General features: G+C 37.2%; 1 protein-coding gene across 1 annotated transcript in view; it reads right to left on the bottom strand.

Moving 5' to 3' along the window:
* Positions 1–633: 633 nt before the first annotated feature.
* DPH6 (diphthamine biosynthesis 6) overlaps positions 634–26,409 on the bottom strand; it is a 203,589-nt gene continuing 177,813 nt past the window's right edge. The window contains exons 7-9 of the mRNA XM_055435402.2: positions 13,211–13,305; positions 3,022–3,109; positions 634–1,845 (exon numbers count right to left, since the gene is read on the bottom strand). Of these exons, the coding sequence (XP_055291377.1) occupies positions 1,792–1,845; positions 3,022–3,109; positions 13,211–13,305 (237 nt within the window). The 3' untranslated portion in view covers positions 634–1,791. The remainder of the gene's footprint in view (positions 1,846–3,021; positions 3,110–13,210; positions 13,306–26,409) is intronic.

Below are 26,409 nucleotides of genomic sequence, written 5' to 3'. Positions count from 1 at the left end.
GATATAATACCAAAGATATAATTGATGAAAGAAATAATTAATAACCTGGGCTTCATTAAAATTAAAAACTTCTACTTTGGCAAAGTTATTGGCAAAGAATGAGAAGACAAGCCATAGATTGCAAGAAAATATTTGCAAAAGACATAGCTGAAAAAGAACTATTTCCAAAATATACAGAGAATTCTTAAATCTCAATAATAAGAAAACAGAGTTCAAATAAAAAATGGGCAGAAGATCCAAGCAGACATCTCACCAAATATAATATAGAGATAGCAAATAAAATATATGAAAAGATGTTCCACATCATATGTTATCAGGGAAATCCAAATTAAAACAGCAATGAGATACTATTACACACCTATCAAGATGACAAAAGTCCAAAATGCTGACAATATCAAAAGCTGACAAGGATGCAGAGGAATGCAAATAGTGAACAGAGGGAATAGGAATAGAGAATAGTGAACCTCATTCACTGATGGTGAGAATGCAAAATGGCACAGACACTTTGGAAGACAGCTGGATGGCTTCTTGTGAAATTAAATATACTTTTACCATTTAATCCAGCAATCATATTCCTTGGCATTTACCCCAAAGAGTTGAAAAGTTATGTCCATACAAAAACTCGTGCATGGGTGTTTTATAGCAGCTTTATTCACAATTGCCAAAACTTGGAAGCAACCAAGATGTTCTTAAGTAGGTGAATGGATAAATAAATCATGGAATGTCCAGACAATGGAATACTATTAAGCATTTAAAAACTTATGAAAAGACACACAGAAACCTTAAATGTATATTACTAAGGGAAAGAAGCCAATCTAAAAATGGCAACATACTGTATTATTCTAATTATATGACCTTCTGGATAAAGCAAAACTATGGAGATAATGAAAAGATCAGTGGTTGCCAGGGGATGGAGGAAGTAAGTGATGAAAGGTGGAGCACAGAGGATTTTTTAGGGCAGTGGACATACTCTGTATGACATGTATAATGACGGATACACGTCATCCATCAGTTCAGTTCAGTTCAGTTCAGTCGCTCAGTCGTGTCCGACTCTCCGCGACCCCATGAATCACAGCACGCCAGGCCTCCCTGTCCATCACCCATAGAACGTACAATACCGAATGAATTGTCTATGGACTTTGGGTGATAATGATGTGTTAGTGTAAATCCCTGATTGTAACAAATGTACTGTTGTGGTGTGGGATGTTGATAGTTGGGGGGCACTGTGCACGTGTGGGGATTCTCTGTGCCTTCTGCTCCATTTTTCTGTGAATTCATAAAACAGCCTGAAGTCAACATAGGTAATACTGAAAAATTGTATGTTTTTAATCAGTTATAAAATAACCAATAAGAGCTAATGGTATTCTTTCTGATTGTCCAGTAATGTTGAAACAATGAATATATTCAAAACAAAAATGATGACACCCAGTAAATATGATTAACTAAATATAGTGATTGCCTTTTCATCTTCACTTTCAAATGCCTTTGCATCATGATATCATTGGCTGAGATGAGAGCAGGAACAAGAGAAAGAAAATAAACCAGGGTGATGAAGGCAAAGAAATGTTAAGAAATGAGGGCTGCAGATGAAGTAAAAGGGAAAAGAAAAAGCTACCAGAGATGATGCACAGGATGTATTAACCAATCAATGGTTCTATTAATTTCTGATAAAGTAAAATATTTCTAAGGCTTAAAAAAAAAGGGTAATAAGAAAAAGTGGCACAAAATAAGACAATGCTATGTAATTTTTAAAAGTACATAGAAATAGCAGGTTAGTAACAAAAAAGTTTTTCAAGAGTTATGTATATAACTAGATGCTCTGCAGTTGTCAGGTACTGGGGACACCTAAAAAAAAAACAAAGGAAACACACCATATTTATTCAGTGTCAATGAGTATTGTACCTCAAAGAAGTAACATTCTTTTCCCAAAGCGGGCAAATGGTCAGTGAGGACTAACAAAATATCCAAACAGTGTGAATAATGAGCTATTTAGGTAGAGCTGAACGGGTAACGGCCAATGTATCTAAACCAGAATTAGGTGGTTCTGATTTTTGTGTGTGTGCACATGGCAGCAAAGGTAGCAGAGACCTAGAAATAAGAAGCTTCTTCAGTGGATCTGAAAGAAGTCTGGATAGTTTAGCTTCATTGTCTTCAGGGTTACCAGCTTTTGGGTAAAAGGTCACTGAAATAGCCTCCTTCTAGCCCAATTCAATGATCCATTTTCAACCCTGTCTATCCTAATTTTTCTGGAGAAATGACAGCAAATATCATTCTCTACTTTTGGAAACTCCTCCTGATTAAGAGATTTCTGGGGTTCCCATTTTTATCCTTCCTTTGCCGATCATTGAGTCTCTTGTTTCTTCAGATTATCTACTATAAATAAGAAACTCCGGGTGTGCATCAAGACTTGGTGATAGAACATGAAAGATGCAGAAGCCTTTTTCCAATCCTTTATGTCTTAAGAAGCAGAACTTTTAATCAAAGGGTCTAATCTAGACCTTACCTACTTTACAAAACATTTAAAAATAAACTTTCTGCTGTATCTTGACAATATATATAAAATAAAACTCTTTATCATATTTTTGGCTTAATTTTCCATCTTTTGTTTGTACGTCTGTTCTCTTGCTTATTTTTGGAACAGCTTTAATTTCTCATTCTCCTCTTAAATTTTGTATGAGCATTCAATTTATCCTCAAACCTTTCCCCTACAGCTAATGCTCAACAACCTAACTCTTAATTTACTAGATGATTTAATATTTGGTTATACATTGTCCTGTCTTCTCTTTGATTAATGTATATATGATTCCCTTTTCAGACGAACTACAAACTCTTCAGAAATGTAATATCTTTTATATCATATAGAGCTCTCAAAATCATAAACATTTGAAAAATTCTTACTGACTGAGGTTCTGAAAAAAATCATTTTTTAACTTTCATTTGTTGTTATAGAATTACATATATAGAGACAATGCACATATCCCAATTTTCACTTTAAATCACTGCAAATTTTAAATTACTTGCCTTGTCCTCCAAGTGCAATTCTAAAAAGCGTAGGTAAGCCACAGGTGCAAATGCATCAGCTGAATGTGTGACTACTTCTGATGAATCTCTGAAATAAAATAAAAATTATAATTAGTTTATATACTATGCAAAATCTGTTTTGTGGCAAACAAACTCCTACTAGTGACTAGAAAAGACCAAAAATCCTCATTTCTACTGGAATACTACTGTATACATATTTACTTCACAACTAGGGATTAACGTCTACTTTTAATAATTAAATATTTAATTGGGGAAAAGATGGAGGAAAATGAACTTTCAAGAGTAAGTAAAGAAACTTTTCATCTTTATGAGGACACACAGTTCAACTTTCAGGTTCACTTAAAGCTCTCTGAACAGTTTTACAACTTGAAGCCTCTATTCAATTTCATTTCCAAAAACTTGGTTGGTATGGGCTAACCATTAAACAATAGGGCTTTATCTTCATTATTCTTTTCATTTTCAAGAGGTAATTCATTCAGTGTTTCACACAAAATCTCAATTATCCTTCACAAAAAAAGTACTGGTAAGGGTTTTAAGCTCTAGATGAACTCTTCACACTGTAATATCATTGCTATTAAAATTGACTGTCTGACACAGCAATTACCACATTCAGGTAAAATAGTATGAACTGCTTGCTGGCACCATATGGATACATATAAATTAAATCAACTTTTATCAAAGATACCCTGTAAGCACATGTAAATAAATAAGATTATGTGTGAAGTTCTAATAACTAATTATTTTTATTGTTGTTTATTAAGAAACAGTGTCTTTGTATTTTAATTGAAATTCTAAAAGCAGAAATTTCTCATCTCTTTTTAAGGAAAAGAACTAATTTTTTTTGCCTCAGGAACTAGTTTCAGTGTTAATACTAGTACATTGTTAGCATTTTAACCATTGTGGTTCAGCAAAATAGATTCTTACTTTGCCTCTTTTCCACTTATATAAAATAATTCTGAATGTAATGAAAAGTTATTTAGTGATAATAGAAGAAATCTCAAAATACTAGGATCCAGTATATTAAATTTTCATGGGCAAAATCTGTTTACTTTTCACATGAAAATCAGAGATAGAGAAAAAGAAGTCTGATGATACCATTCATGAACCTGTTTTATCAAATATGAATCTTGTTAGTGCTTTAAAAATTACAATAAAATGGGCTTCTATGACATTAAAAGTAACACATTACAATAGAAATAAAATCATTAAAGAGTTGCAATCATGAAAGAAAGTAATAACATGTCTTCACAGACTACATAAACCAAAAGATGCCTCCCTGTATAATGAGCAAGAGGAGGAGAAAAAGAAAGCAAAGAGGAGACCTCTTGCATTTTACCACTTGCCTCTCTGCCTTATTAACCCTAGTTAAGTTGTCCTGCTTATTTACTCCATACTTGTCTGTCCTGGTTCTATCTTGGCTCATCAGTTCAGTTTTGCTCAGTTGTGTCCAACTCTTAGTGACCCCATGGACTGCAGCACGCCAGGCATCCCTATCCATCACCAACTCCCGGAATTTATTCAAACTCATTTCCACTGAGTTGGTGATGCCATCCAGCCACCTCATCCTCTATCATCCCATTCTCCTCCTGCCTTCAATCTTTCTCAAAATCAGGGTCTTTTCCAATGAGTCAGTTCTTCACATCAGGTGGCCAAGTATTGGAGTCTCAGCTGCAGCATCAGTCCTTCCAATGAACACCCAGGGCTGATCTCCTTTAGGATGGACTGGTTGGATCTCCTTGCAGTCCAAGGGACTCGCAAGAGTCTTCTCCAGCACCACAGTTCAAAAGCATCAATTCTTTGGCGATCAGCTTTCTTCACAGTCCAACTCTCACATCCATACGTGACCACCGGAAAAACCAAAGCTTTGACCTTTGTTGGCAAAGTAATATCTCTGCTTTTTAATATGCTGTTTAGGTTGGTCATAACTTTTCTTTCAAGGAGCAAGCATCTTTTAATCTCATGGCTGCAGTCACCATCTGCAGTGATTTTGGAGACCGCAAAAGTAAAGTCTCTCATTCTTTCCACTGTTTCCCCATCTATTTCCCATGAAGTGATGGGACCAGATGCTATGATCTTAGTTTTCTGAAAGTTGAGCTTTAAGCCAGCTTTTTCACTCTCCTCTTTCACTTTCATCAAGAGGCTCTTTAGTTCTTCACTTTCTGCCATGAATGTGGTGACATCTGCATATGTGAGGTTATTGATATGTCTCCTGGTAATCTTGATTCCAGCTTGTGCTTCATCCAGCCCAACATTTCTCATGATGTACCCTGCAAATAAGTTAAATAAGCACAGTGACAATATACAGCCTTGACATACACCTTAACCTATTTTGGAACCAGTCGGTTGGTCCACGTTCTAACTGTTGCTTCCTGACCTGCATACAGATTTCTCAAGAGGCGGGTCAGGTGGTCTGGTCTTCCCATCTCTTGAAGAATTTACCAGAGTTTGTTGTCATCCACACAGTCAAGGTTGTATATTGTCACCCTGCTTATTTAACTTATATGCAGAGTACAGCATGAGGAACGCTGGGCTGGAAGAAGCACAAGCTGGAATCAAGATTGCCAGGAGAAATATCAATAACCTCAGATACGCAGATGACACAACCCTTATGGCACAAAGTGAAGAGGAACTCAAAGGCCTCTTGATGAAAGTGAAAAAGGAGAGTGAAAAGGTTGGCTTGAAGCTCAACATCCAGAAAACGAAGATCATGGCATCTGTTCCCACCACTTCTTAGGAAATAGATGGGGAAACAGTGGAAACTGTGTCAGACTTTATTTTTTTGGGCTCCAAAATCACTGTGGATGCTGATTGCAGCCATGAAATTAAAAGACGCTTACTCCTTGGAAGGAAAGTTATCACCAGCCTAGATAGCATATTAAAAAGCAGAGACATTACTGTGCCAACCAAGGTCTGTATAGTCAAGACTATGGTTTTTCCCGTGGTCATGTATGGATGTGAGAGTTGGACTGTGAAGAAAGCTGCTCGCCAAAGAATTGATGCTTTTGAACTGTGGTGCTGGAGAAGACTCTTGAGAGTCCCTTGGACTGCAAGGAGATCCAACCAGTCCATTCTAGAGAAGATCAATCCTGGGTGTTCTTTGGAATGACTTAGGCTAAAGCTGAAACTCCAATACTTTGGCCACCTCATGCGACAAGTTGACTCACTGGAAAAGACTCTGATGCTGGGAGCGATTGGGGGTGGGAGGAGACGGGGACGACAGAGAATGAGATGGCTGGATGGCATCACCGACTCGATGGCCATGAGTTTGAGTGAACTCCGGGAGTTGGTGATGGACAGGGAGGCCTGGCGTGCTGTGGTTCATGGAGTTGCTAAGAGTCGAACACAACTGAGTGACTGAACTGACTGACTGACACAGTCAAAGGTTTTGACATAATCAATAAAGCAGAAATAGATGTTTTTCTGGAACTCTCTTGCTTTTTTGATGATTCAGTGGATGTTGGCAATTTGATCTTTGGTTCCTCTGCTTTTCCTAAAACCAGCTTCAATATCTGGAATTTCACAGATCATGTACTATGGAAGCCTGGCTTGGAGAATTTTGAGCATTACTTTATTAGCATGTGAGATTAGTTCAATTGTGTGCTACTTTGAGCATTCTTTGGCATTGCCTTTCTTTGTAATTGGAACGAAAACTGACTTTTCCAGTTCTGTGGCTACTGCTGAGTCCAAATTTGCTGACATATTGATTGCAGCACTTTCACAGCATCATCTTTTAGGATTTGAAATAGCTCCACTGGATTTCCATCACCTTCACTAGCTTTGTTGTAATGCTTTCTAAGGCCCACTTGACTTCACATTCCAGGATGTCTGGTGCTAGGTTGGTGATTCTTGGGTTGTGAAGATCTTTTTTGTATAGTTCTTCTGTGTATTTTTGCCACGTCATGTTAATATCTTCTGCTTCGGTTAGGTGCATACCATTTCTGTCCTTTATTGAGCTCATCTTTGCATGAAATGTTTCTTTGGTATCTCTCATTTTCTTGAAGAGATCTCTAGGCTTTCCCATTCTTTTTTTCCCCCCTCTATTTCTTTGCATTGTTCCTTGAGGAAGGCTTCCTTAGCTCTCTTTGCTATTCTTTGGAACTCTGCATTCAAATGGGTATGTCTTTCCTTTTCTCCTTTGCCTTTCACTTCTCTTCTATTCACAGCTATTTGTAAGGCCCCCTCAACAACCATTTTGCCTTTTTGCATTTCTTTTCCTTGGGGATGGTCTTGATCCCTGACTCCTGTACAATGTCAGGAACTTCTGTCCATAATTCTTCAGGCACTCTGTCTATGAGATCTAATCCCTTGAATCTATTTGTCACTTCCACTGTATAATCGTAAGGGATTTGATATAGGTCATACCTGAATGGTCTAGTGGTTTTCCCTACTTTCTTCAATTTCAGTTTGAATCTGGTAATAAGTAGTTCATGGTCTGTGCCACAGTCAGCTCCCAGTCTTGTTTTTGCTGACTGTATAGAACTTCTCCATCTTGGCTGCAAAGAACACAATCAATCTGATTTTGGTATTGACCATCTGGTGATGTCCATGTGTAGAGTCTTCTCTTGTGTTGTTCGTAGAGGGTGTTTGCTATGACCAGTGCAGTCTCTTGGCAAAACTCTATTAGCCTTTTCCCTGCTTCATTTTGTACTGCAAGGCCAAAATTGCCTGTTACTCCACGTATTTCTTGACTTCCTACTTTTGCATTCCATTTCCTTATAATGCAAATGACAACTTTTTTTGGATATTAGTTCTAGAAGTTCTTGTAGGTCTTCATAGAACCATTCAATTTCAGCTTCTTCAGCAATACTGGTCGGGGCATAGACTTGGATTACTGTAATATTGAATGGTTTGCCTTGGAAATGAACAGAGATCATTCTGTCATGTCTTGGCTCATCAATAGATTCAAATTCTTACTCCTATGTAGGATCTCATTTTTATGTTAAATTTCAGTCTCTCAGGGTTACCATTTCCAGCTTTGGAAACCGACCCTGAGCCTCAATTATGCCTGATGTAGGCAGCTTGGTCTTGATATCCTTGACAATGGACACACCAAAACTATGACTAACCCAAACCAGTGATGTGTCAGTAGGAAGAGTTTCGGGCCCTCCCTTCTCATGCCAGTTATCCCCACTAGAAACAGAAGATTGGCAGCAAATGGCTCACTTAATTGATATAATTGTCACATTTGAATCAAGATTATTTTCCAGAGAAAATACATAACATTCTAACTATACTGTATAACAGAACTAAATGAATAGGAATATGATTTTTATGGATTCTATTAAATCCACAATTGACTGATACAATTTCATTCTCTTATACAAAGCCAGAATCAACTGGAAGATAGCTAATAGATATCAAATAAATAGCTTGTAGCTTCAAAGAGCATAATGCCACTATTGCTCTTCTTTTCTTTCATAAACTGTCACTTGAAACTCAACTTTCAAGCGTCTCTGGTTTCTGTCGGCTTCTGAAACCCAGAACAGGATCTGCTGGAGTACCCTCAGAGAAACCCCCCAAATTAAGAACAACTGAACTACAGCAAAAATGCTTTCCAGTTGGCTACCCTCATCCTCTTTCCCTACTGATACAAGTAATCAGTGCAGCCTTGACCTCTTACAGAATGGAGATTCCTCTATAGCAAACAGCTGGATCTGACATTCCCTTTCACTGCTGCGTTAGGCTTATCCCCAGTTACAACCTCAAAAGGGCAGCTATCTGAGCCATGTCTGAGTCTCTCTTCTCTGAGGCAGACTCTCTCTCAAGGTATGAGATCAGGCCCTACCCTCTCACTTCAAAAAACGGATACTTTCTCTTGAGATTTAGCCATGATCTTGGTTCCTACTTCCCCTCTAAAACACAACCACACATAGATATCCCCCATGAACTCACACTTATCCTCACATTTCTGTGAAACCTTGCCTGACATCCTCACACAGTGCTAGTTTTCCGCCTTCTGTGCTTTGGTCATGCATTTGTGTGTGTGTGCGTGCAGTCGCTCAGTCGTGTCTGACTCTTTGTGACCCCACGGACTGTAGCCCGCCAGGCTCTTCTGTCCATGGGATTCTCCGGGCAAGAATACTGGAATGGGTTGCCATTTCCTCCTCCAAGGGATCTTTGCAACCCAATAGCCCTTTCATAATACATCTACTATATTAGAATTATGTGTTTCTGTGCTTGTCTTCACTCTCAAAGAGGGACCAAGTTTTGTTCATCTTCGTCTGTTCCTCCATACTTCATCTCTGGCTGAGAGAAGAATATATTGCAAGGTATTCACTCATTTGTTGAATATAAAAATTACTGTATAGTTTAACTTCATTAAACATATTTACTATCAAAAATCCACACAGATTTTTCAATTACCTATCTTTACATGAATATATGCATTTTCATAAACTCATATTACTTGTATATGTATAGATGAATATAATCACACACACATACCAATAACATCATATAGCACCTCTAGCATAATAAAAGTAATTATATAAATTTAAATACAAGGAAAATTAGTTCATAAATTTTAATTTCCCAAGTGATATAGGAGAGACATGAGAAAGTAGATAAGGAAAGTACTTGATTCATCCCCACTGCTAAATATGATATTAGGATGCTCTGGGCTGAGTTACGTCTTGACTTGAACACGTAGAAACTAGGAGTGAGTGGGGAAAATGAATGCTTAGTGTTTTAATCATAGAATTTAGTTATTTTCATCCCTCCTTCCTTCCCACTGTTTCTTCTATCCATCCACCCATCCCACACATAGTAACTGTGTAGTAGTAGTATATTAATATTGTTAGTTCAAATGGAAATGTGGGGTTGTATCAAATATTGACATTAAAGATGTGTTCATCAATAGCAAGAAGAAAATTATCACCTTCATTAATACAGTACTGGGACTTTAGTTTTTACTTTTTTCCCCCAAATATTGGCTATATTTTTTGTGTTTCAATTATTACTTTCGATATACACACATACATATTTCAAAGTTAGAAACAATAGGAAAATAGGTTTATTATTTTAGGACCTACAAGTATCTTCTTCTCTTAAAGACTAAGCCATAATTCTTTTTATCAAGGCTCCTCAGGAAAAAACCCATTTTCTGATCTAAAAATTTGTATCTAGAAGTGAGCAGGTGCATCATAATTGATATGAAAAGTATACTGTAAAATGTTCTAGTAAAATTTTTCTAAATTACTTCCAGACAAAGACTGGTATGCTAGTCTTTCCTACACGATTTTCTACAAGATTTTCCCAAAATGTTAATTGGAATATATCCCTAATATATCTCATAATAAACTTCTAGAAAGTGAAAATGAAAGTCATTCAGTCATGTCCAGCTTTTTGTGACCCCATGGACTATTCAGACCACAGAATTCTCCAGGCCAGGGATACTGGAGTGGGTAGCCCCTTCTCCAGGGGATCTTTCCAACCCAGGGATCGAACCCAGGTCTCCCAAATTGCAGGTGGATTCTTAACCAGCTGATCCACAAGGGAACCCTAAACTTCTAGAACTACCCCATTTGTCTAAATTACTTCATTATACAAGAAAGTTAATCTTTTTTTTTTAATAATCACCAATTATAATCAAATAATTTTACATGAAAAAGTTTATTTTTTTCTCCTGTTAGATGTAATCTCCTTTTTAATAATAAAATTTTGAATCAGAAATTTAAAAGGGGACTCCTAATAATCAACTAGTTGTATGCTAATTGTGGAAGATCACTACTATATCAAATAGAATAGGAAACAGCATAAATTTGTCTCTCAAATAAAGTCCAGCTTACAGGATCCAGGATGATTAATAGTCAGTTGTTAACAAGTAGTTACCTGGTCTAAACTTATCTTTTAATTTTATCACAAGGACAACTATCTCTGTGTAATAACTTAATTTACATAATGGTTTTAGAATGTGCAATGCTTGTTCACTCACATCATCACATTCAGTGCTTATCAGATAGGTATGGTAAGGACATTTTCTATTTTAAAGTGAAGGAAAGATTTTGTATATAGTGGGTAATATTCTTTTTCCATTCAACTACTATAACCTGTAAGTATAACTTAAGAAAGAAATGCATAAAAGTGAAATAGTATATATAAAAATAAACAATAAGTGAAATTAATTCAATGATATTCATATTTATTAGTGCCTACTGCATGTTCTGAGAGTTCAGTTTTGAAAATAGGCACTGGGGGCAATAACCACCAAAGTTTTTAAAAATGGAAGGATTTAGCAAAGTAGGGATAAATGGGAAGGCAATCTAGAGAAAATAATTCAAATAAGAAAGCTGTGAAGCTGAGGTGAGGCAGAACATATGAGGAATATAAAGCAAAGAATTTGCTTAAGCATCAGATTTAGATTAGCGATTAGTTGATAAGAAAGAAATAGCATCAGCACTTCCTCCTCTGTTCTTAAGGGGTGCACACTACAATATTGCTGATTAACCCCTCCATTCTTAAAGAACTCTTACAGAGTAGGGCAGCACCCTGCAGAGTTCCACCCACATAATTCTCCTCAACAAATGATTACCCAGTTCAACTGAACAGCTCATTTTGGCACTAGAGGGTTCTAATACACCTCCCCCAACTTCCCTCTCTTCAACATCATGACTAACTCCCAAAGTGCCATTGTCTCAATTAGGTTGAGGTTTCCTTATCTACAAAATGATAAGGTGAAAGATTCATTTTTCAGGTCTAAAGTTTACTATGATAAACAAACCCTCTGGTTATGTAATGTAAAGCAGTACATTTCTTCTAATTCTAGGTTGTCCATAAAGACTTCAAGGTGCCTCAGGACCTCAAGTTGTCAAATAAATAGGAAGAATATTCTTCTTTGGCCTTTTTTTCTCTTACTGTGCTTTTTATTTTTTTCCTAATTTTGTTCGTCCCATATTACAAGTTTCCCATTATACTGTAATTTCACCCTAGCATGGAAATGCCCTTCTTGAGTAACAAAACAGTATTTTTTCACAGAAGCAATACCTAATGCACAATTCAATCATGAATTGTTTTGTAATCACTGAAGACAGGAGAAATACCTCCAATTTATGAAATTTTTCTTGTGACTATTATTCTCTACCATTTTGTGTCAAATTCTATGCAGATGTGTCTTCCTCCCATCATTTTGGAGACAGGAACTATGTTCAGCATCAATGGTGCCCAGTAGAATGTTTCAGGCATAATAAGTAATAGGTACATATTTGCCAAATGCAGTTATATTGATGATTATTAATGGGAAAGAAGTGAGAAGAAATGAGAAAAGCAAGAGTGGATAAATACTGCAAAGGATGAGGTCTTGGCTATGTTTCTGAAGATAAAGGTATTTTTTAGAAAATTCACCTGGAGTTGTCTTCACTTCTTAGAACACTCCTTCCCTCATTATTAGTATGTACAAAGAAATCACCTCTCAGTGTTGAAAACACTGAAGCTGTTCATTCGATCCAAGATTCTAATCTTTTAGCAGATAAGTTTTCTGAAATCAAGCATAATTCTGACAATCTTTTCAAGACGGTAAAGAGCTTAGGAAAAGCAAATAAAATGCTCTCTTAGCATATGAGGAGAGTGACATAAATTAAGAGTATGGGAATGATGTAACGAACTGAAGAAAGTCCCTGTCTTTTACTACACAAATTTTTAACAATTTATGGCAAAGAAATCACACTACTCACCATAAACAGAATTCATTTTTAAGAAGTTTATATGTAAAAATAACCCGGAATAATTGAAGAGAACTGTTTAGTATAACCATTCTAAGTTATTAAAGCCAAGAAAAAGGAAAAAGAGGATGGAGTTAATGGAACCCACAGGCTACTGATGTGGCAGTTTATCAAATGTAGCTGTAATGAAAGATAAATAATACAGGCAATTCACACTTCATGAAAGGATAAAAGTGTCAGTGTGTAGGTACCAGTTTTACTGCAGGCCATAATCAGCAAGTAAACGAAAGTGCAATGTCTAAAAAGTTTATAGGCTTCTATGAAGGCCTCGTCTTGTCAGGTATTGATTTAGGTATTCAGACGACTTCACTGGTATTAAACAAATTGAGTGTTTGTGAACTTGGAGGACATGTTCTATTTCTCCCAACAAAAGTTGCCTCCAGCTTAAAGTTAAGTTGCTTCCATCACTTAAATTTGAGGAAGGGGAAGAAAATGCTGAAATGATATCTTACACAATTATTTTCTTCTTAAATAGAGGGCAATCCAAAGTGAACGTTTCATATTCTCCACCTTCTCCACAAACATGGACTCCATATTTCTTAGAAAGCTGAAAGTAGAAAAAAAGAGAAAGAAACAGGAAACTTAAAATTTATATAACAAAAATGTTCACTTAACTTATTTTGTCCTAAAAAAAAATCCATGTCAGAAACTTTAATTCCAAAACAGATTGTGAGCTATAGGAAAATGACTATATATTTCTGTTTAAAAACTGTTAAAAACCATTTGAAAAATGTTATCATAAAGCATAGCATTTTAAATAATCTCTAAATCATTATAAAAAGATACATTGGACCAACATTTTTATGTATAATGAAAAAGCTTAAAGATTACTATAAAGTTTGACACTAGTTTTAGCTTCAAAAGGAGGAAAGATTATGTACTAAATGATAATACATCAGCCAAATTGTGCTTTCCCTGCCCTTTAACCTATATGTGGAAGGGGAAAAAATGCATTTAGAAAATTTCTCAGACAACACAAGAAAATGTAATCTAAGGCCTTTCTTTGGGCCTATGAACGAAAGGAAGTCATAAACATGGTTATTATGCTTAAGGCTATTATTAGTAGTAAAGTTCTAAGAATATCAAGATCTAATGAAGTTCCAATGCTGCAGATAAGCCCTGGAAGGGTCTAACTCCAAGAAAGGTTGGAATAGCTTATAATGTTGTCTGATTAAACCTGAAATTAAAAAAAAATAAGCAAAGAAACAACCATTCCCAACCCCGACCCCATGCTTTGCATGAAATAGAAGTTGTTATTTAAATGATCCTGATACTGACAGTAAAATCCTTTTATTGGGCTGGTGCAAAGCTGGAATCAGAGCTGGGGAGCACGCTCACTGGCTGTGCAACAGAATCATTCTGGTCTTGCATGGAGGCTTTATCTCTGTGATTCTATCTCCTTCATTCTGAATTTCAGAGCTTTTCCTGCTTAAAGCCTCTCCTAGCCCCAAATCCTCATAGCCTAAAGGAAGAGTGACTCCACTGATGTTCTCTGTTACTGCCAGTGCTGGGACTGTGGCCTAAGTTTTCAGTTTTACCTGCATAAATATTACACATTTATTTATTTTGTTATTTTTATAGTTGTGCTACCATTCCAACTCCATTATATTTCATCTATTGACTATGTGCCCTTAGGGATTGAAGGGATGGATCTATGAAAATTCTATTCCCTCTAAGGATCAGCGGTAATGTGAATGACCTATAAAGCAAAACAGCAAGAAAAGTGAGGGAAAGAAAATGAGGTGGCATTTAGTATATGAACTTGCAAAGACTTAGTAGATAAATTTTCACCATGGTGGGTCATGAAGTAGGGAACTGGCAAGGCAGAATTACGGCAGCCGGTCATTATGAGAGCAGATAACAGGAATAGATTACAGTAGTAAACCAAATTAAATTAATGTCTGCTTTGCAGTAAAAATGTAGGAATAATAATGGGGTATGGATTTCAAGGGTGTTTCCTTGTTCTGTCAGCTAGTGCCCGAACCCTTCTGTGCTCATCTCCCTTCATTGGTCTTCTCATTCTAGTTGACTTTCTGCCAAGGGAACCCTCTATTCTCACCTTTATGGACAGTCTTTTTTATGTGGGATATATCTTAAAAACCACAGACTTCTTTTTATTAGAAAATGTATAACTGAAGCTTTGTAAAATTTCTATAATCTACCACAAAAGCACAACTGGATTTTTTTTTTATTTATGCTGGCATAGCTGTTATCCTACTGAAGTAATTCTGTTAGTCCCTAAGTAAAGTAAAGTATAGTAAGCTGCTATATTAAACCAACCAGCACTAGGAAATCTAAAATTTGGATGTATCCAGTGATATTTTCAATTCACATAAAATATTTCCATAATATTCATCCAGTCAGTTCTTCCACAAACATTTACTGAATAGTGATCATTGGGCAGGCTTTGCTAGATGAAAAAGTTCCAGGAGTAAACAAACAATGTCCTTGGTCTCTGGAAGCTTACATATTACATCCTATATTTCAATTCCACAGTATGATGAAACAGTGATGTTGATTCTGTAAATAATATGTGCAATCTCTTCTCCCTCTACCACTCATTGACCAGCACGGACACAGATTCCAAGTCAAGAAAGATTCTACACAAGACAGGTTTCAGAATTCCAGAATCCATGGGTTCCAGATTCCAATAGTGCAGTGGACTTTATGGCTGATGAACCATGAAGTAGCCTGTGAATCCTTAGGATGTCTTTTGCAGACCCTCTAAACTCTATTAGCCTAAAGCTCTAGTAGACATAAGTATTCAGAAAAACTCCATCTTTTTTGGCTTACGTTTGGCCAGTTCCAAGGCCCTTTGTTATCCTGAGAGAACCTCCTCAAGAAGCAAAGCCTAAGCTAGCCACTTTCTTTAAGGAATCTTTAGCTAAGGCATAGCACTATGTTAGAAATCAACAACCCTGTAGCACAAAAGCGTGATGTGTACATTTGACTGGGCTTCCCAGGTGGTGCTGGTGATAAAGCACCTGCCTGCCAAAGCATTCGATCCCTAGATTGGGAAAATCCCTTGGAAGAGGGCATAGCAGCCCACTCCAGTTTTCTTGCTTGGAGAATCCCATGTATGGAGGAGCCTGGAGGGTTACAGTCCAAGGGACTGTAAAGAATTGAACATGACTGAAGAGACCTAGCACGCATGTGTGATTTGATTTTTTAATAAAGACGTCAGTTAAGGTAAGTGGAGAATCTAGAGACATATTTGTGGTATGAGACATTCAATCTGCTTTTTTAAAACATGTAAGCAAGTGTTGCTCATATCTACACTACTCGTAGAAAGTAGCAACTTTATTCTAACATATCTCAGGTCTGTGTCTGGGTTTCAACTCAGAATTAGTATTATTGTAGGCCAGCACCTCCTCATTCCACATACAGTTTCTGCAGTTCACTTTGATAGTTTCTCTGTCAATATCATTGTAATTGAAAATATTGGATAGGTTTTCCTAAGGTTTAGTTCCTTACTGAATTATCGTGATTCTTTCCATAATATAAATGAATAAGATTGCAAACTATATTGAAAAATAAAAAAAGTGTTTTTCAAGTTGCTTTTTTCCCACTAAAGCATGATATAAAGGATTAAGACATTTATTAAATAGTTTCAGTTGGTATATAAAAAGTGGAAGCAGACAACTGTTGTCACCATAACACCAAAAATATGCCAGATCAGCTACAAAACAACACCTTTGTGTTTTACATACAGAGATCTGAGAATGCAAAGGCATCTGGATGAACTAATAGCAGATCAGGGTAAGCTTTTCTGAGAAGAGTGAAGATTCATGGCCACTTTCCTAATAGGGGAACAGACAGAGTAGAAGCAAAGCTTCATGGATGTGGGATGTCTATCAGCGTATGTAGAAAGCCAAACTCTTGTGGACCTCTGTGATGGATTATTAAGAGTACTGAAGAGACCCAGGGAGTATGTACAGCCTGCCAATTCTTTTTCAGAGTCTTAACTAAGTGCACACAGTGGCTACCTTCAGAAAACTTCCACTCTCCAGTGCAGGAGAGGGGAGAGACAGAGATCCCTTTGAGAACACCTGCCCATCAAGTCTTTTCCATTGAACTTTCAAGGTACCAAGGGGTGGTGACAGGGCAGGAAGATTGAGAAATTTCAGCCAAGACTTGGAAAGCCAGAGAGGAGGCAGAGAAAGGCTGAGAGTAGTAAGCCCTTGAAAAGGCACAAAACAGTGGTGAAGGACTTTAAAACATGGGGACAGGGTAGGGGGAAGAGGGAGAGAGAGATCTCTAGACTCATTAGAGAATAGATCACATGCCCTGATAAAGGGAGAAACTTTATCCTGCTTTCAAAACATTTCAAACAAGTAGAAAACTGAACTGAAACAAAAATCAAACCAGACTCACCTCAACTGGAGAATAGACTAAAAAGAATAAACACCTCAGACTAGCTGTCACAGAGAAGTGGTGTGACTTTTACTGGAGTAAATATTTGCTTCAGTCTCTATTGTTCTTTTTTATTCATTATCTACCATAAAATATACAAAACAAAGTAAGAGATAAAAAGTGAAAAATGTGACTGTAATCAGGAGAAAAACAAACAAAATAGAAACAGACCCACACATTAACCAAATATTGAACCCAACAAACAAGACTTTAAACATAAACTATACGTATACATTAGAGATTTACTGGAAAAGATAGACAAAATTTATAGAGATTAATTTGAGCAGAATTGGAAAACTAGGGGGAAATATCTTTAGATTCACATTCCAGTTCCAACACTTATTGGGCACAGGACCTGGGATGAATTGCTTGTTCTCTGCATTTCCATTTGCTTAGGGAAAGCCTACCCTCAGGGGGATGCTGTATTAAAATATATAATACATATAAAGTTTTTAATCCAATGCCTAGTGCACAGAAAGTAGTTGACATATGTTATCCTTTCTCTATTAATTTGCCCTTCCCTTGGACCTTCTGCTCTTTATCTAAATATACCTTCAATGAGGATCATGACTCCTACTAGATCTATCATCTCTATTGCAAATGGCTCTCAAAGTGAAAACCTTAGTCACTAAACTCTCTCTCATGTATCACCTCCCCCCACAACTCCAAATACTTATTGAGTGTTTTACTTGGGAGCATTGATGGGAAGATTAGAGATCTCTTCAAGAAAATTAGAGATACCAAGGGAACATTTCATGCAAAGGTGGGCTCAATAAAGGACAAAACTGGTATGGACATAAGAAGCAGAAGATATTAAGAAGGGGTGGCAAGAATTCACAGAACAGTACAAAAAAGATCTTCACGACCCAGATGATCATGATGGTGTGATCATTCACCTAGAGCCAAACATCCTGGAATGTGAAGTCAAGTGGGCCTTAGGAAGCATCACAACAAACAAAGCTAATGGAAGTGATGGGATTCCAGTTGAGCTATTTCAAATCCTAAAAGATGATGCTGTGAAAGTGCTGCACTCAATATGGCAGCAAATTTGGAAAACTCAGCAGTGGCCACAGGACTGAAAAGGTCAGTTTTCATTCCTATCGCAAAGAAAGGCAATGCCAAAGAATGTTCAAACTATTGCACAATTGCATTCATCTCACGTTAGTAAAGTAATGCTCAAAATTCTCCAAGCCAGGCTTCAATAGTATGTGAACTGTGAACTTCCAGATGTTGAAGCTGGTTTTAGAAAAGGCAGAGTAACCAAAGATCAACTTGCCAACATCTGTTGGATCACTGAAAAAGCAAGAGAGTTCCAGGAAAACATCTATTTCTGCTTTATTGACTATGCCAAAGCCTTTTACTGTGTGGATCACAAGAAACTGTGGAAAATTCTGAAAGAGATGGGAATACCAGACCACCTGACCTGCCTCTGGAGAAATCTGTATGCAGGTCAGGAAGCAACAGTTAGAACTGGACAAGGAACTGGTTCCAAATAGGAAAAGGAGTACATCAAGGCTGTATATTGTCACCCTGCTTATTTAACTTATATGCAGAGTACATCATGAGAAATGCTGGGCTGGAGGAAGCACAAGCTGGAATCAAGATTGCTGGGAGAAATAACAATAACCTCAGATATGCAGATGATACCACCCTTATGGCAGAAAGTGAAGAAGAACTAAAGAGCCTTTCAATGAAAGTGAAAGAGGAGAGTGAAAAAGCTGGCTTAAAGCTCAACATTCAGAAAACTAAGATTATGGCATCTGGTCCCATCACTTCCTGGCAAATAGATGGAGAAACAGTAGAAACAATGGCAGACTTTACTTTTTGGGCTCCAAAATCACTGTAGATGGTGACTTCTGCCATGAAATTAAAAGATGCTCGCTCCTTGGAAGGAAAGTTATGACCAACCTAGACAGCATATTAAAAAGTAGAGACATTACTTTGCCAGGAAAGGTTCGTCTAGTCAAGGCTATGGTTTTTCTAGTAGTCATTTATGGAGAAAGCTGAGCGCTGAAGAATCGATGCTTTTGAACTGTGGTGTTGAAGACTCTCAAGAGTTCCTTGGACTGCAAGGAGATCTAACCAGTCCATCCTAAAGGAGATCAGTCCTGAGTATTCACCGGAAGGACTGATGTTGAAGCTGAGACTCCAATACTTTCGCCACCTGGTGTAAGGAACTGACTCATTTGAAAAGACCCTGATGCTGGGAAAGATTGAAGGCACGAGGAGAAGGGGATGACAGAGGATGAGATGGCTGGATGGCATTACTGACTCGATGGACATGGGTTTGGGTAAACTCCAGGAGTTGGTGATAGACAGGAAGCCTCCCGTGCTGCAGTCCATGTGGTCGCAAAGAGTCACACACGACTAAGTGACTGAACTGAATTGTTGTTTTAAATAAAACACAGTTCTTGATTTTTCCTCAAACACTTCTCTCCCTGCTCAATTTCTATAATAGTTCAATCAAGCTTGAAATACTGGAGTGGAGCTTAACTCCTTTTCCTTCTGCCACACAGCCTACATTTAAAATTTTTCTTGAATTTATTGAATCAACAAATATTCACTCAGGACTTACTAAGTGCTAAATCCTATTCTATACATAAGGCATGCGTCAGTGAATGAGACAAAGTAAACACTCCCTTCCTTTCTAACACCCTTCCTGATCATTTTGGGCTTGAACTATTACAGTAATCTCTTGTGTCCCTGCTTTACTTTCACCCCTCTCATCTACTGTACATGTTCTCAACACCCTAACTTTCCTTAACAATATAAGAGATTGCATTCATCCACTCAAAAACTTACGGTGTCGACCATTGCCTACTCAATAAAAATCAAGCTCTTTAAACTGAGAGTCAAAAGACTTCAGCCATTTGATCCCATCCTTCACAAGAATACCAAGACACAATGCCAGTACAATAGGATAATGAAATAAAGATTCAAAAGAATCTTGACTGGCTGAAAACAAACCTGAAGCCTAAATCTTAAAAACTGAAATAAAAAGTAATAAACATAAACCGTAACATGCAACTTCCTTCTGGTCTACTTACAGAAATCACTATTACTGCCTGTGGAGTTGTCCTGTGCTGCCTTGTGACATATTTCTGCATTGCATCACTATGAATTCCAGTGTTTGTCATGAGATTGTAAGTTTCTAAATTTCTTAAACCCTCTGAAACCCATAGTTCTCTCCCAGTAGTGTGTGTAGCACATGGTACTCAAAGACCAAATGACTCTCTTTCCATGGTCCAGATATCCTGGCATACTTCCAGAAAAGAGTCTAATTGGCCTTGTACTCACAGAAAGTAAGCCACCACCAAACAGAATTACCAAGTAAAAGGGAGGAGAGAGTTACTGATTGCTTTTGATATGCCCGTGGAAATAGGACAAAATAGGATCAACATTTTCTGTTTTTGGAACTCTAAAACTAAATAAAATTTACACATGGTAGTCAATACTTTTCTCATCTAACCCACTGAATCAAGAATGTTACTATTTTTACCCATTTTTAACCATTTGGGGAATGTTATACAGAAAAAGATTCAAATCAGATGACTATTTTATAAACTTAATATACCTGCTACATTAGTCAAGTAGTCTCATCCTTCATACAAATGCGAAAAAATAAAGCTAATAAAGTCAATAAAATAAAACAAAATTTCAAAAGGATCTTGACCATCTGAGAAGAAATATGTTGCTGTTTTCTAACCAGAAGCAATAAGATCAATTTTTACTTGTATCACAATATAATGTTCATTGTATAAAAGCACGCTCTTTGCTTCATATACATCTAAATTATGCTATGTTCTCTTTTGGATAAAATTTTTAGGGAAGGTGAACATTAATTTTTCAACTGACTATTGTTAAGATAAACTTTCTAAAATATTTTGAACAGATGTGGCTGACTTGGGTCATTTCATGGCTTATAAGAATGCCTTGGAGTCTGAGCATTTAAAAAGTGAATTCCTAGAGTAAATGTAAAGGAAATTACTGATACGATTCTATTTTTTTCTGGTACATTTATTCACATAAACATTCATATTCATAATAACACCATTTGAACTCTACTGATTATTGAACTGAAAAGGTAATGGGGCATCATGATTTCCCTGTTTAATTTTCTATCCCTTTAAAAGATTGTAATGATCATAGTTGTGAGAATTTCTTATTAAATAAAAATATTTCTTCTTTTAAACCTGTCTCATTTGCTCTTAGTAATCTTAAAACTGGAAAAAATAAAAGAAGGACCAAATGAAACTGCACTTCCTTCATCCCTCCTACCACCTAGATGAAACCATGATGTTTATAGAACTCACCATAAAATAATTTCACCCTGCATATATTCATTCATAGCAGTTATTAAAGATGTAATTTATTGAATGTCTACTATAGGTTTGGCATTGTTTTAAGTGCTGGGAATAACAATAGGAACAGACATAAATTTTGCATAAAACAGCTTACTGTCTGCAGGTACGGGCAGAAAGTCAAACAAGCAGTTACAATAAAGGGTAGGGGTGGGTTTGGTGAATGCATGAAATGCAGTGGGACTACAAGGCATGGGATCTAAATGGAAGGACTTCAAAAGGCTTCTCAAAGAATCTAAAGGATAAGTTAACCAGGAAAGTCTGGAGGGGGAGATGGAAAGAGAAAGAGGGAAGGGGAGGGGCAAGGGGACGGGAAGGGAGAGAGGGAAAAGGCAGGAGAGATGAAAACTGTTCCAAAAGGAACAGCATGTGTTAAGTCCCAGAGTACATGATGGGTACTATAAATTGAAATAAGTTTAGCATTTGTAGTTCAGTTGCTAAGTTGTGTCTGATTCTTCCTGACCCCATGGACTCTAGCAACCTGGCTCCTCTGTCCTCCACAGTCTCTTGGAGTTTATTCAAACTTATGTCTGTTGAGTCAGTGATGCTATCTAACCATCTCATTCTCTGCAACCCGCTTCTCCCTTTGCCTTCAATCCTTCCCAGCATCAGAGTCTTTTCCAGTGAGTGACCTTCCAATGCATATTCAGGGTTGATTTCCTTTAGGATTGACTGGTTTGATCTCCTTTCAGTCCAAGGGATTCTCAAGAGTCTTCTTCAGAACCACCATTCAAAAGCTTCAGTGCTCAGCCTTCTTTATGGTTCAATTCTCACATCTGTACACGACTATTTGAAAAATCATAGCTGTGACTATATGGACCTTTGTGGCAAAGTGCTATATCTGCTGTTTAACATGCTGTTTAGGTTTGTCACCGGTTTCCTTCTAAGCATCTTTTTAACTTTGGCATAGCTGAAGCATAACTAGATGAGTAATAGCGGAGAGATGAGGCTAAAAACCTAGAAAGAGGACAGATGTTATGGAGCTTTACAAGCCATACTGAGTTATTATCCTCAGGTCAATGAGAACCCATGGGGATGTTTTAAACACAGAACTGACCTGATCTCATTTGTCTTTTAGAAACATCATTCTGGCTGCACATGGAGAATGGGCTTGAGGGCAGTAAGTCAAGAAGCAGAAAGAACTGAGAGGTTGCTGGAGGGATCTTGGCAGGAGGTAAAGATTTCCTGAAACGGGGAAGGAGCACTGAGGATACAGAGGAAAGGGCAGATAGGTTGAGAGAGTTTTCAGCAGGCTGAAATAAGTGAATGGAGAAGTAAGGAAAGTTTTTTAAAAAATTAAGAAAAAATTGCAGCTTTCTGCACTGGGAAACTGGATGGATGGTGGTTCTGTTTACTGGTATTTCAGTACACACAGCAATGGGCTGGGACGCTGTCTAATGACCTTTATTTCACATTTTATGTATCATGTCATATGACTGATATCTCAAATCTTTGTGATTATTTTCCTGAGGCTTCTATGTTACTGTGTTTTCTAAGCTACTGCTAGGCTTTTCCAACTCCTTTCCTTCCTGCTGCTCCAAAATTATAAATATTCTTCATGATTCTCTATATGCTATATTCTTCTTTATCCATTTATTCCTCCTGATAGCTTATGTAGTCCATGGGTTCAGCTAATCACCTTTATGTTATTCTGTTACTGCAAACTGTTGAACTGATGACTCATCGGTACTGATGAACACTGTCACCACTAACTAAAGAAAATTTGCTTTATGCGTCGAAGTTAAGAAAATGATAAAATTATCTTATTTAATCTTCAAAATGACTTTTAAGACTAAAAAAAGAGCATAGGCTCTGAAATCAGATAGATTTAAAGCATAAATTCCAGTTCTGAAATTCCCAGCTCTGTGACTTTGGAAAAGTAACTCACCTTCTAAGTGATCCCTCATTTTTAAAATGTAAAAATTAATAGTAGCAACCTCATAGGCTTGTTAGATAATTAAATAAAATAATGCATAAAAAGTACTTAGGTCAGAGCTGTAATACATAGCTTAACTATAAGAGCAGGTAAAGCACATATTGTGGTGAGGCACAGTGAAAGCAGCATTGTGTCATATATTGGTCAAAAGCAGTAGCTCTGGAGGCAAATCATTCTTGGTTCACATCATCCTTCATTCAAATCATAGCTCTGTCACTTTGTAGCTGTGCAGTCTAAGGTCATGCAAACTCTCAGAGCCTCAGATTACTGATCTGTACAGCGGAGAAGATAACAGTACCTACCTCACAGGAGTGCTGTTTTCAGTAACAAAACCATGTGAAAATAAGGTCTAATATATTACACAGCACACAACAGATACTCGATGAAATGGTTACTTTTTTTTTTTTCCTTTTCCAGAGACAAAAACTAAACTGATTTGCAAAAGATATATAGCTTAGAACTAAACAAACCCATAATTTAAAGTTGTGTCCTGACTCATAAACAGTAAACCTTAGTCTTTAGCCTGAACACCTCAATTGTGTGCCAACCTCATAGTTTTAAAAACACATGCTTTTGGTTTATAATTTAAAACTCAGTATGTTTAAGACCAATCTTATCATGTTCCTTTTCAATCCTGTTCTCTGCAAACATGTGTGCTACTTATTTCCCCAGTTATTTGTGTGTGGATTAATCTTTGATTCTTCCTTTTCCAGCTTCTGGCCATTTGGTGCTAATTTCTTTTTCATTCTTCCATTAGAGTCTTTGTTTCGTTCTGTGTCTCTATCCCTAATGTCAGAGGTTTCATGCTTTAAGCCCTCAGACCTGTTTCATTAAAAGCATCTTAGACTCTTTTTGATTTCCAATTTCTTCTCTCCCAATCCAGGAATACTGCCACTGCACTACATTTCCTGAGGTATTTTTTAATAATAAATATCCATGTTGATGAGCCTTCCATATCTTATTTCTTACCCCAAATTGCTTGGTCCATCTCTCAAGGCCCTTAATGACTGGTACCTAAATTCCCACCTCACCTGTTTCTTATTAATCTACCAACATGAGTTGTTAGTTTTATTTAAATAAAATTCCTTATTGTCCTTGCACATCTTCTTGCCAAGGAATCTACAGATTGATTCACTTTGTTGCCACCACCAATACAAAAAAGGTCTTAATGATCCAAAAAACCATGACAATGTGATCACTCACTTAGAGTCAGACATCCTGGAGTGTGAAGTCAAGTGGGCCTTAGGAAGCACTACTACAAACAAAGCTAGTGGAGGTGATAGAATTCCAGCTGATCTATTTCAAATCCTAAAAGATGATGCTGTGAAAGTCCTGCACTCAATATGCCAGAAAATCTGGAAAACTCAGCAGTGGCTGAGGAAAAGGTCAGTTATCATTCCAATTACAAAGAAGGGCGATGCCAAAGAATGTTCAAACTACAGAACAATTGCACTCACTTCACATGGTAACAAGTTAATGCTCAAAATTCTTCAAGCTAGGCTTCAACAGCACGTGAACTGAGAACTTCCAGATGTACAAGCTGGATTTTGAAAAGGCAGAGGAACCAGAGATGAAATTGACAACATCCATTGGATCATAGAAAAAGCAAGGGAATTCCAGAGAAATATCTATTTTTGCTTCATTGACTATGCTAGTCTTTGACTATGTGGTTCACAACAAACTGGAAAATCCTTAAAGAGATGGGAGTACTATACCATGTTACCTGCCACCTGAGAAACTGGTATGCAAGTCAAGAAGCACCAGTTAGAACTGGACATGGAACAACAAATTGGTTCCATTTTGGGAAAGGAGTACGTCAGTGCTGTATATTGTCACCCTGCTTATTTAACTTATATGCAGAATACATCATGAGAAATGCAGGGCTGAATGAAGCACAAGCTGGAATCAAGATTGCTGGGAGAAATATCAATAACCTCAGATATACAGATGACACCACCCTTTTGGCAGAGAGTGAAGAGAAACTAAAAAGCCTCTTGATGGAAGTGAAAGAGAAGAGTGAAAAACCTGGCTTAAAACTCAAGATTCAAAAAACTAAGATCATGGCATCCAGTCCCATCACTTCATGGTAACTAGATGGGGAAACAATGGACACAGTGGCAGACTTTATTTTCTTGGGCTCCAAAATCACTGCAGATGGTGACTGCAGCCATGAAATTAAAAGACGTTTGCTTCTTGAAAGAAAAGCAACGACAAACCTAGACAGTGTATTAAAAAGAGACATCACCTTGCCCACAAAAGTCCATATAGTCAAAATTATCATTTTTCAAGTCATCATTTATGGATGTGAGAGTTGGATGATAAAGAAGGCCGAGTACCAAAGAACTGATGCTTTTGAATTGTGTTGGAGAAGACTCTTGAGAGTCCCGTGGACTGCAAGGAGATCAAACCAGTCAATCCTCAAGGAAATCAACTTTGAATATTCATTGGAAGGACTGATGCTGAAGCTGAAGCTCCAATACTTTGGCCAAATGATGCAAAAAGCTGACTCGGTGGTAAAGACCCTGATACCGGGTAAGATTGAGGGCATGAGAAGGGGGCAACAGAGGATGAAATATTTGGATGGCATCATCGATTTAATGAACATGAGTTTGAGAAAGCTCCATGAGATACTGAAGGACAGGGAGACCTGGTGTGCTGCAGACCATGGGGTACAAAGAATTCGAGATGACTGGGAGATCGAACAACAAAGTATAAGTTTCATCTATCCTTTAGACCAATTTAAGTGCTAAGACCCCCATGATATTGCTTTCAACTATTCCAGGTCAGGTGGTCATCTTCCATTTTTAGCTTCCAATTACATTTATAGTAAATACCAACTGGGCTTTATCTGATCCAAATTATTAGGATCCCTCCTCATAAGACTCTAAATTTAATGCAAAAATAGCCTTTTTACTTATTTTACAATACACACTCAATGAAA

Source organism: Moschus berezovskii, chromosome 9, assembly GCF_049115385.1.
Source record: "Moschus berezovskii isolate FMDL1 chromosome 9, NW_MosBer_1.0, whole genome shotgun sequence".
NCBI lineage: Eukaryota > Metazoa > Chordata > Mammalia > Artiodactyla > Moschidae > Moschus > Moschus berezovskii.
The sequence above is the reverse complement of the archived record's forward strand: the minus strand, read 5'-3'. Positions and strand labels throughout refer to the sequence as shown.